This window comes from Trichomycterus rosablanca, chromosome 1 (genome assembly GCF_030014385.1).
Source record: "Trichomycterus rosablanca isolate fTriRos1 chromosome 1, fTriRos1.hap1, whole genome shotgun sequence".
In the NCBI taxonomy this organism is placed as follows: Eukaryota; Metazoa; Chordata; class Actinopteri; order Siluriformes; family Trichomycteridae; genus Trichomycterus; species Trichomycterus rosablanca.
The window spans coordinates 87084493-87096371 of NC_085988.1; the positions used below are offsets into that span (position 1 = coordinate 87084493).

At 42.1% G+C, this 11879-nt stretch overlaps 1 protein-coding gene across 1 annotated transcript in view; it reads right to left on the reverse strand.

The window, feature by feature from the left end:
- The window catches only part of kcnc2 (potassium voltage-gated channel, Shaw-related subfamily, member 2), a gene marked incomplete at its 5' end in the record, with an annotated part of 54837 nt that overhangs the window by 18186 nt on the left and 24772 nt on the right, over positions 1 to 11879 (reverse strand). The window contains one exon of the mRNA XM_063012609.1: positions 4126 to 5056. Coding sequence (XP_062868679.1) covers positions 4126 to 5056 — 931 coding nt within the window. The remainder of the gene's footprint in view (positions 1 to 4125; positions 5057 to 11879) is intronic.

The window sequence follows — 11879 nt, forward strand, 5'->3', positions numbered from 1 at the left end:
TGCAGTTCATTGAGGGAAACATGAATTCCAACATGTACTGTGACATTCTGAAACAGAGCATGATCCCCTCCCTTCGAAAACTGGGCCTCATGGCAGTTTTCCAACAGGATAACGACCCCAAACACAACCTCCAAGATGACAACTGCCTTGCTGAGGAAGCTGAAGGTAAAGGTGATGGACTAAACCCAATTGAGCACCTGTGGCGCATCCTCAAGTGGAAGGTGGAGGAGTTCAAGGTGTCTAACATCCACCAGCTCCGTGATGTCATCATGGAGGAGTGGAAGAGGATTCCAGTAGCAACCTGTGCAGCTCTGGTGAATTCCATGCCCAGGAGGGTTAAGGCAGTGCTGGATAATAATGGTGGTCACACAAAATATTGACACTTTGGGCACAATTTGGACATGTTCACTGTGGGGTGTACTCACTTATGTTGCCAGCCATTTAGACATTAATAGCTGTGTGTTGAGTTATTTTCAGAAGACAGTAAATCTACACTGCTATACAAGTTGTACACTGACTACTCTAAGTTATATCCAAGTTTCATGTCTATAGTGTTGTCCCATGAAAAGATATAATGAAATATTTGCAGAAATGTGAGGGGTGTACTCACTTTTGTGATACACTGTATACACACACACACACACACACACATATACACACACACGAATATATACACACATATATATATATATATATATATATATATATATATATATATATATATATATATATATATATACAGGGGTTGGACAAAATAACTGAAACACCTGTCATTTTAGTGTGGGAGGTTTCATGGCTAAATTGGACCAGTCTGGTGGCCAATCTTCATTAATTGCACATTGCACCAGTAAGAGCAGAGTGTGAAGGTTCAATTAGCAGGGTAAGAGCACAGTTTTGCTCAAAATATTGCAATGCACACAACATTATGGGTGACATACCAGAGTTCAAAAGAGGACAAATTGTTGGTGCACGTCTTGCTGGCGCATCTGTGACCGAGACAGCAAGTCTTTGTGATGTATCAAGAGCCACGGTATCCAGGGTAATGTCAGCATACCACCAAGAAGGACAAACCACATCCGACAGGATTCACTGTGGATGCAAGAGGAAGCTGTCTGAAAGGGATGTTCGGGTGCTAACCCGGATTGTATCCAAAAAACATAAAACCACGGCTGCCCAAATCACGGCAGAATTAAATGTGCACCTCAACTCTCCTGTTTCCACCAGAACTGTCCGTCGGGAGCTCCACAGGGTCGATATACACGGCCGGGCTGCTATAGCCAAACCTTTGGTCACTCGTGCCGATGCCAAACGTCGGTTTCACTGGTGCAAGGAGTGCAAATCTTGGGCTGTGGACAATGTGAAACATGTATTGTTCTCTGATGAGTCCACCTTTACTGTTTTCCCCACATCCGGGAGAGTTACGGTGTGGAGAAGCCCCAAAGAAGCGTACCACCCAGACTGTTGCATGCCCAGAGTGAAGCATGGGGGTGGATCAGTGATGGTTTGGGCTGCCATATCATGGCATTCCCTTGGCCCAATACTTGTGCTAGATGGGCGCGTCACTGCCAAGGACTACCGAACCATTCTGGAGGACCATGTGCATCCAATGGCGGTGCCGTGTATCAGGATGACAATGCACCAATACACACAGCAAGACTGGTGAAAGATTGGTTTGATGAACATGAAAGTGAAGTTGAACATCTCCCATGGCCTGCACAGTCACCAGATCTAAATATTATTGAGCCACTTTGGGGTGTTTTGGAGAAGCGAGTCAGGAAACGTTTTCCTCCACCAGCATCACGTAGTGACCTGGCCACTATCCTGCAAGAAGAATGGCTTAAAATCCCTCTGACCACTGTGCAGGACTTGTATATGTCATTTCCAAGACGAATTGACGCTGTATTGGCCGCAAAAGGAGGCCCTACACCATACTAATAAATTATTGTGGTCTACAAGCAGGTGTTTCAGTTATTTTGTCCAACCCCTGTATATATACAGTGTATCACAAAAGTGAGTACACCCCTCACATTTCTGCAGATATTTAAGTATATCTTTTCATGGGACAACACTGACAAAATGACACTTTGACACAATGAAAAGTAGTCTGTGTGCAGCTTATATAACAGTGTAAATTTATTCTTCCCTCAAAAAAACTCAATATACAGCCATTAATGTCTAAACCACCGGCAACAAAAGTGAGTACACCCCTTAGTGAAAGTTCCTGAAGTGTCAATATTTTGTGTGGCCACCATTATTTCCCAGAACTGCCTTAACTCTCCTGGGCATGGAGTTTACCAGAGCTTCACAGGTTGCCACTGGAATGCTTTTCCACTCCTCCATGACGACATCACGGAGCTGGCGGATATTCGAGACTTTGCGCTCCTCCACCTTCCGCTTGAGGATGCCCCAAAGATGTTCTATTGGGTTTAGGTCTGGAGACATGCTTGGCCAGTCCATCACCTTTACCCTCAGCCTCTTCAATAAAGCAGTGGTCGTCTTAGAGGTGTGTTTGGGGTCATTATCATGCTGGAACACTGCCCTGCGACCCAGTTTCCGGAGGGAGGGGATCATGCTCTGCTTCAGTATTTCACAGTACATATTGGAGTTCATGTGTCCCTCAATGAAATGTAACTCCCCAACACCTGCTGCACTCATGCAGCCCCAGACCATGGCATTCCCACCACCATGCTTGACTGTAGGCATGACACACTTATCTTTGTACTCCTCACCTGATTGCCTCCACACATGCTTGAGACCATCTGAACCAAACAAATTAATCTTGGTCTCATCAGACCATAGGACATGGTTCCAGTAATCCATGTCCTTTGTTGACATGTCTTCAGCAAACTGTTTGTGGGCTTTCTTGTGTAGAGACTTCAGAAGAGGCTTCCTTCTGGGGTGACAGCCATGCAGACCAATTTGATGTAGTGTGCGGCGTATGGTCTGAGCACTGACAGGCTGACCCCCCACCTTTTCAATCTCTGCAGCAATGCTGACAGCACTCCTGCGCCTATCTTTCAAAGACAGCAGTTGGATGTGACGCTGAGCACGTGCACTCAGCTTCTTTGGACGACCAACGCGAGGTCTTTTCTGAGTGGACCCTGCTCTTTTAAAACGCTGGATGATCTTGGCCACTGTGCTGCAGCTCACTTTCAGGGTGTTGGCAATCTTCTTGTAGCCTTGGCCATCTTCATGTAGCGCAACAATTCGTCTTTTAAGATCCTCAGAGAGTTCTTTGCCATGAGGTGCCATGTTGGAACTTTCAGTGACCAGTATGAGAGAGTGTGAGAGCTGTACTACTAAATTGAACACACCTGCTCCCTATGCACACCTGAGACCTAGTAACACTAACAAATCACATGACATTTTGGAGGGAAAATGACAAGCAGTGCTCAATTTGGACATTTAGGGGTGTAGTCTCTTAGGGGTGTACTCACTTTTGTTGCCAGTGGTTTAGACATTAATGGCTGTATATTGAGTTATTTTGAGGGAAGAATAAATTTACACTGTTATATAAGCTGCACACAGACTACTTTTCATTGTGTCAAAGTGTCATTTTGTCAGTGTTGTCCCATGAAAAGATATACTTAAATATCTGCAGAAATGTGAGGGGTGTACTCACTTTTGTGATACACTGTATATATATATATATATATATACACACACACACACACACACTGACTGCAGGTCTTTGTACTGTGGAAGGAAACCCACACAGACACGGGGAGAACATGCAAACTCCACACAGAAAGGACTCAGACTGCTCATCGTGGGAATCGAGCCTAGGACCTTCTTGCTTTGAGGTGACAGTGCTACCCACCGAGCCACCACATGTTGCTTAATAAACTAAACACAATCATAAGAAGGGGTGTCCACATATTTCTGACCATATATAGCTGTCAGTTACAAAATACTAAACTGTCCACAAACTTCTGGTACTTCTTAAAGGCTGTGAATGTGTTGCCATGGTAACTACACCAACAACTGTTGTGCAAACTGTGCATCAGATTAGAAGCTGTGATTCAGTGGACGATGCTAACGTTAACACTTTCACACAGCAAAAAATTAAGATTTAGGGGCCTTACACAGGGGCCCAACAGTGGCCCCTTTATCAGCTGACTTTACCTGACAGGTGGCGCTGCGGCGCTCGGTTCTGTCCCAAACGCAGATCGTCGGGGTCACTGTTACACGCTAAGCTCAGGTTAGTTCTGCAGAAGGAGGGCGTGGCCCTCGGGGCCCCCTGTGGAATGTGCTTCTTCCTCTTCTTGGGGAGCTTCTGCTTGGCCATGGCGAGCGAGTAGTACATGCCAAAGTTATTCACGATGACGGGAACGGGCATGGCGATGGTCAGCACCCCCGCCAGCGCACACAGCGCCCCCACCAGCATGCCCGACCACGTCTGAGGGCACATGTCTCCGTATCCCAGGGTCGTCATGGTAACCACGGCCCACCAGAAGCCGATGGGGATGTTCTTGAACATGGTGTGGTCGCTGGCCGTGGGGTCGTTGGGGTTGGCGCCGATCCGCTCGGCGTAGTAGATCATGGTGGCGAAGATCAGCACGCCCAGCGCCAGGAAGATGATGAGGAGGAAGAACTCGTTCACGCTGGCGCGTAGGGTGTGGCCCAGCACCCTCAAACCCACGAAGTGGCGCGTGAGCTTGAAGATGCGCAGGATGCGGACGAAGCGGACCACCCGCAGGAAACCCAGCACGTCCTTGGCAGCCTTGGACGACATGGCGCTCAGCCCCACCTCCAGGTAGAAGGGCAGGATGGCCACGAAGTCGATGATGTTCAGGACGCTCTTGATGAACTCCAGCTTGTCCGGGCTGAACGTGACTCGGACCAGGAACTCGAAGGTGAACCAGAGGACGCACACGCCCTCCACGTAGGTGAGCGCGGGGTCCGTCTCCATCTCGTACTGGGGCCCCGGGTCCGGAGCGCCGTCGCTACGTGACGTCTCGGTTTTGTTGATGACGGTGTTGAAGGCCTCGTGAGTCTCCAGGCAGAAGGTGGTGATGGAGACCATGATGAAGAACAAGGAGGCTAATGCTACAAACTAAATATTAAATAAAATAAAATAAATAAATAAATAAATAAATAAAATACATAAATTAATTAATTAATGAAATAATAAATAAATAAATAAATAAAATAAATAAATAATTCAATAAATAAATAAATATAATAAATAAATAAATAAAATACATAAATTAATTAATTAATTAAATAATAAATAAATAAATAAAATAAATGAATGAATGAATAAATTAATTAATAAATAATAAATAAAATGAATAATGAATAAATAAAAAATAAATAAAATAAATAATAAATAAATACATAAAATAAATGAATAAATAAAATAAATAAATAAATAAATAAATAAAAGAGAGAAGAAACACATTTAGAGTTTTTTACTGTAGTTTGTAGACAAAATTAAAATCTAAATTATCTATTTATTTTACAAATTGATCATTAATTGTTGAGTGTTTAAGGAGAACATACTCAATTTCATTTTATTTTATTAATATAAGACATTCAAATATATGACACTGGTCCAGGTACTGGAAGGAGCTATTTTATTTCTGCATTTTCCCCCTTTTTTCCAGTTTAGTCATACCCAGTTCCTCTTCCTCTGCTGGAGACCCTGATGGTGTATGAGGAGGGTATATTCTCCTGACACGCCCTCCCTCTCCTTCTTATCCCCCCGTACTTCGGTGGATCGGCGTGTGAGGTCGGTCTCTCACAGAGAGAGTCACGCACTGATCTCCACGTTCCTCCACTTCTACTAACCAGGGTCCTTACACAGCCTCCAACACCACGCCCACTTTTTTACATATACATCATCAACTCAAGTCTGAACTGATGGACCCTCTCACACACACACACACTTACACACACACCTAAAGACTTGCACACATTTACACACATCCACACTCACACACACTAACACTAAACATACACACACTACAAACACACACACACAAACACATGCACACTCACACACACACACTAACACTAAACATATGCACACACACTACAAACACACAAACACATTCACACACTACAAACACACACACACACATAAATACATGCACACACACAGAAACACACTAACACTAAATATATGCACACTACAAACACACACACACAAACACATGCACTTATTCATGCACACTCACAAACGCATACCTTTGCATACACACACACACACACACACACACACACACACACACACACACTTGCACACACATACACTCACACTGTGACGCATCATTACTTATACATCTATACACACTCATACACAAACACACATACAGTGTATCACAAAAGTGAGTACACCCCTCACATTTCTGCAGATATTTAAGTATACCTTTTCATGGGACAACACTGACAAAATGACACTTTGACACAATGAAAAGTAGTCTGTGTGCAGCTTATATAACAGTGTAAATTTATTCTTCCCTCAAAATAACTCAATATACAGCAATTAATGTCTAAACCACCGGCAACAAAAGTGAGTACACCCCTAAGAGACTACACCCCTAAATGTCCAAATTGAGCACTGCTTGTCATTTTCCCTCCAAAATGTCATGTGACTCGTTAGTGTTACTAGGTCTCAGGTGTGCATAGGGAGCAGGTGTGTTCAATTTAGTAGTACAGCTCTCACACTCTCTCATACTGGTCACTGAAAGTTCCAACATGGCACCTCATGGCAAAGAACTCTCTGAGGATCTTAAAAGACGAATTGTTGCGCTACATGAAGATGGCCAAGGCTACAAGAAGATTGCCAACACCCTGAAACTGAGCTGCAGCACAGTGGCCAAGATCATCGTTTTAAAAGAGCAGGGTCCACTCAGAACAGACCTCGCGCTGGTCGTCCAAAGAAGCTGAGTGCACGTGCTCAGCGTCACATCCAACTGCTGTCTTTGAAAGATAGGCGCAGGAGTGCTGTCAGCATTGCTGCAGAGATTGAAAAGGTGGGGGGTCAGCCTGTCAGTGCTCAGACCATACGCCGCACACTACATCAAATTGGTCTGCATGGCTGTCACCCCAGAAGGAAGCCTCTTCTGAAGTCTCTACACAAGAAAGCCCTCAAACAGTTTGCTGAAGACATGTCAACAAAGGACATGGATTACTGGAACCATGTCCTATGGTCTGATGAGACCAAGATTAATTTGTTTGGTTCAGATGGTCTCAAGCATGTGTGGCGGCAATCAGGTGAGGAGTACAAAGATAAGTGTGTCATGCCTACAGTCAAGCATGGTGGTGGGAATGCCATGGTCTGGGGCTGCATGAGTGCAGCAGGTGTTGGGGAGTTACATTTCATTGAGGGACACATGAACTCCAATATGTACTGTGAAATACTGAAGCAGAGCATGATCCCCTCCCTCCGGAAACTGGGTCGCAGGGCAGTGTTCCAGCATGATAATGACCCCAAACACACCTCTACTGCTTTATTGAAGAGGCTAAGGGTAAAGGTGATGGACTGGCCAAGCATGTCTCCAGACCTAAACCCAATAGAACATCTTTGGGGCATCCTCAAGCGGAAGGTGGAGGAGCGCAAAGTCTCGAATATCCGCCAGCTCTGTGATGTCGTCATGGAGGAGTGCAAAAGCATTCCAGTGGCAACCTGTGAAGCTCTGGTAAACTCCATGCCCAGGAGAGTTAAGGCAGTTCTGGGAAATAATGGTGGCCACACAAAATATTGACACTTCAGGAACTTTCACTAAGGGGTGTACTCACTTTTGTTGCCGGTGGTTTAGACATTAATGGCTATATATTGAGTTATTTTGAGGGAAGAATAAATGTACACTGTTATATAAGCTGCACACAGACTACTTTTCATTGTGTCAAAGTGTCATTTTGTCAGTGTTGTCCCATGAAAAGATATACTTAAATATCTGCAGAAATGTGAGGGGTGTACTCACTTTTGTGATACACTGTACATACACTTGCACACCCATAAACTCTCTCTCACACACACACACTCACACACACACACACACACACATCTGTACTGTGTTTATTGTATTGTTTTGCACTAGTTTGTTGTTCCCTGGTGCTGGAGGAACGTTGTTTGGTTCAGTATGTTCTTCTATAGAGCTGAAATGAATAAAGCCTCTTGAAGTTGAACTCTTGAACTCCTGACCACAGCTCTCTCAACTCACGTCCTAAACCCGCCTGCAGGTCCCTGTTACAGCGCTTTATAAAGTCCATACAGACGTGATCTGGTGAGTTTGGTCTGCAGGAACCGAACGTTTTATCGATTTATTATTATAATGAGTGAGTTTATAACAGGGGTGTCCAACGAGCTCCTGCTCAGCCGTCCACATACTTTTGGCCACAGTGTTTGTACGTGTGAGCCAAGAAAGAGAGAAAAGATGCTGACAGAAGCAGACGGAGTAAAAGTGATGCCGAACAGACTTCACACAAACATGCTGAAGCTTTGCGAGGAGGAGAGCTCAACACCACACGCTCAACACCACACGGTTATTAATAGAGCCGAGACTCGCCTCAATAATTCAGTGTTAGTGTAGAGAGAGAGAGAGAGAGAGAGAGACAGACAGAGAGAGAGAGAGACAGAGAGAGAGACAGAGAGACAGAGAGAGAGAGAGCTGTGGGTGAGAGACATCGAGAGAGACATTGAAAGAGATAGACTGAGAGGGAGAGAGCTGTGGGCGAGAGACAGAGAGACAGACAGAGAGAGAGAGAGGCCGAGATTCCTCAGATCTTCTCCTGACATCCTAAAAGAACTTTCCTCACATACTGAAGTTCCACCACACTCAGCTTCCTGAGACCAGATCCACTCCTCAGTTTCAGCTCACGGTCAGATGACCTCACGTTCAAGGTCCTGAAGCAACAGAGCATCTTTACTCCATCACATCTTCACCACCGGGTGTAACGGGGCGGGCCGCATCTCACTACTGAAGCACGAGGTGAAGATCAGCATCGGCAGGAATGTTTAATTAAAGTAGAACATTAAAAAATGAGACGCAAATTCAGAAGGTGGCCAAAATAACAGAAACTAAACACAGTGGAACCTCGATTTAACGGATTTCACATTTAACGGACACAATCTGTAAAACTGAATGTCCGGTCCGATCGTTTAAAATTCCAGTGAGAAGCGAACCAAACCCAGTAGTTCAGTAATCGTCCACTAGATGGTCCACTTCTCTCTGTTTACATGAGTGAGAGGCTTGATTTTGTCGGGAGGCTCGCTCCGTTCTCGCCTTTTCTCCGTGTTTTTACAGATTTATTTACGTTGTTTATGTTACGGTTGATCACGTGCATATTTTTGCACCCCCTGGGAAAAAAAAACAGTGTCCCCCTCACTGTTTGGGACAATCGCATTTTACGGACCAGCGCTCCCCCTTTTAGTCGGCTAAATCGAGGTTCTTCTGTAATTACTGAAAGACGGAGAACATGGATGGAACAGGGACAGAGCAGAACTGCGACAACTGTTCTTAAGGAAAAAAGAAAGAAGGGGAACTCTTAGAACCAGCACCACAACCACACCAACTGGCGCCACCCAGGGACCTTAGGCTGCTTCTGGGGGAGTCCACTCTACCAGGGTCGGGCCATCATGAGGTCCAGAACATCGTGACACCGGTAAGTTTCACATGGTAGTGGAAAACCGGACTGGACCAGACCAGAGCAGGTCAGTATCACGGCTTCAGAGAAACACAGGAGCTGCAAGAAACCCTGATATATAGAGGAACTTCTACCTGGAGCGGAGTAACACCAACCAACATCAATTATCAGCAACTCCGTGCTCCCCTCTCCAGCCAACATGATCACACAGGAGGATACGACTGGACACGAATTATTTTCTGGTTCCTCTCAAGGTTTTTTTCTGTAATTTTCCTGCCACTGTCACCCTCGGCTGCCCCACAGGGGTTTTTGGAGTTTTTTTGGTCTGTTGGTCCTGGATTCTGTAAAGTTGCTTTGAGACAATTCAGTTCCAGACTAGTGAAAAAATGAAATGAGGTGTTTTAAACTGTGTGGTGATTTTACATCATTTATTTATTCATTTCTTTCTTTTTCTAGATGTGTAATCAGGATGACGACCTGAAAACATCGGGCAAAAGACTGAAATACACAAAATAAAGTCGTACCAATCCACCTGCTGCATGTTTGAATAAGGAAACATACACAGCTTCTTACAGACATGGGAACAGATGCTGGGAACAAACCCAGGTGTCCAGGACGCATGTAACTGTGTGGCACCCACACTACACCTACACATCTACACCCACACTACACCTACACATCTACACCCACACTAATCAGGATCCTGTACTCACTTAGAATGAATGTTTAAATGAACAAACGAACGAACGAACAAATGTTTGAATAAATGAATAAATGAAAACATGAACAAACAAAAGAAAGAAAAAAGAGGAATGAATGAATTAATGAATAAACGAACAAACGAATAAATGAATTAACATTTGAATGAATAAATAAATAATTAAATGAATAAATGAGTAAATAAATAATTGAATAAATGAGTAAATAAATAAATGAATAAATGAGTAAATAAATGAATGAATAAATAAATAAATAAATAAATAAATGAATAAATAAGTAAATGAATAAATGAATAAATGAATAAATAAATGAATAAATGAACGAATAAATAAATGAATGAATAAATAAATGAATAAATGAATAAATGAATAAATAAATGATTGAATAAATAAATAAATGAATGAATAAACGAATGAATAAATAAATAAATAAATTAATAAATAAATAAATAAATAAATAAATAAATAAATGAGTAAATGAGTAAATAAATAAATGAGTAAATAAATGAATAAATAAATAAATGAATAAATGAATAAATGAATAAATGAATAAATAAATGAATAAATAAATAATTAAATGCATAAATGAATAAATAAATAAATAAATAAATAAATAAATAAATAAATAAATAAATAAATAAATGAACAAATAAATAAATAAATGAATGAATAAATGAATAAAAAAATGAATAAATAAACGAATAAATGAATGAATAAATAAATGAATAAATAAATAAATAAATAAATAAATAAATGAATAAATAAATAAATAAATAAATAAATGATTGAATAAATAAATGAATGAATAAATAAATGAATAAATAAATAAATGAATAAATAAATAAATAAATAAATAAATAAATAAATAAATAAATAAATAAATAAATAAATAAATAATGAATGAATAAATGAATAAATAAATAAATAAATAAATAAATAAATAAATAAATAAATAAATAAATAAATAAATAAATAAATAAATTAGTTTTATAAACACAGTTCGCTTTGATGATTTGTTGGTGTGGAGAAACTCCACTGCATAAAGCCCTGACGTTAACCCCAGTAACACTTCAGGATGAATCGGAACACTGTTTGCAGGCCAGACGTTCTCTTTTGTCATCAGTGGCCGACCTTACACATTTTTACAACTTTTTTGACTAAAGAGGCACAAATTCCTACAGACACACTTAAAAACCTGGTTAAAAGCTTTCCCAGAAGACTGGAGTCACCACTTCTCTCTTAATGTTCTAATGACGTCTAACAAACTCAGTTCTATTGAGGAAATGATGATGTGCTTCTGACTTTGCAGCAACAGTTTAGGGAAGGTCCTCTCCTGTTCCAGCATGAAGATAAGCTCCCGTGTCCTGCTCAGGGCCCTGAACTCAGCCCCACTCAACAGCTCTGGGATGAACCGCACATAGACACACTCCAAAGTCTTGTGAGAAGCTTCTTAGAGGAGCGGCTGTTGTTCTAGCTATAAAGATCCCACAGAGGGACGTCCAGCAAGCTCACGCTCAGGCGTCCGGATACTTTTGGAAGTGTATTATCAGGTCTGTAAATGAAGAG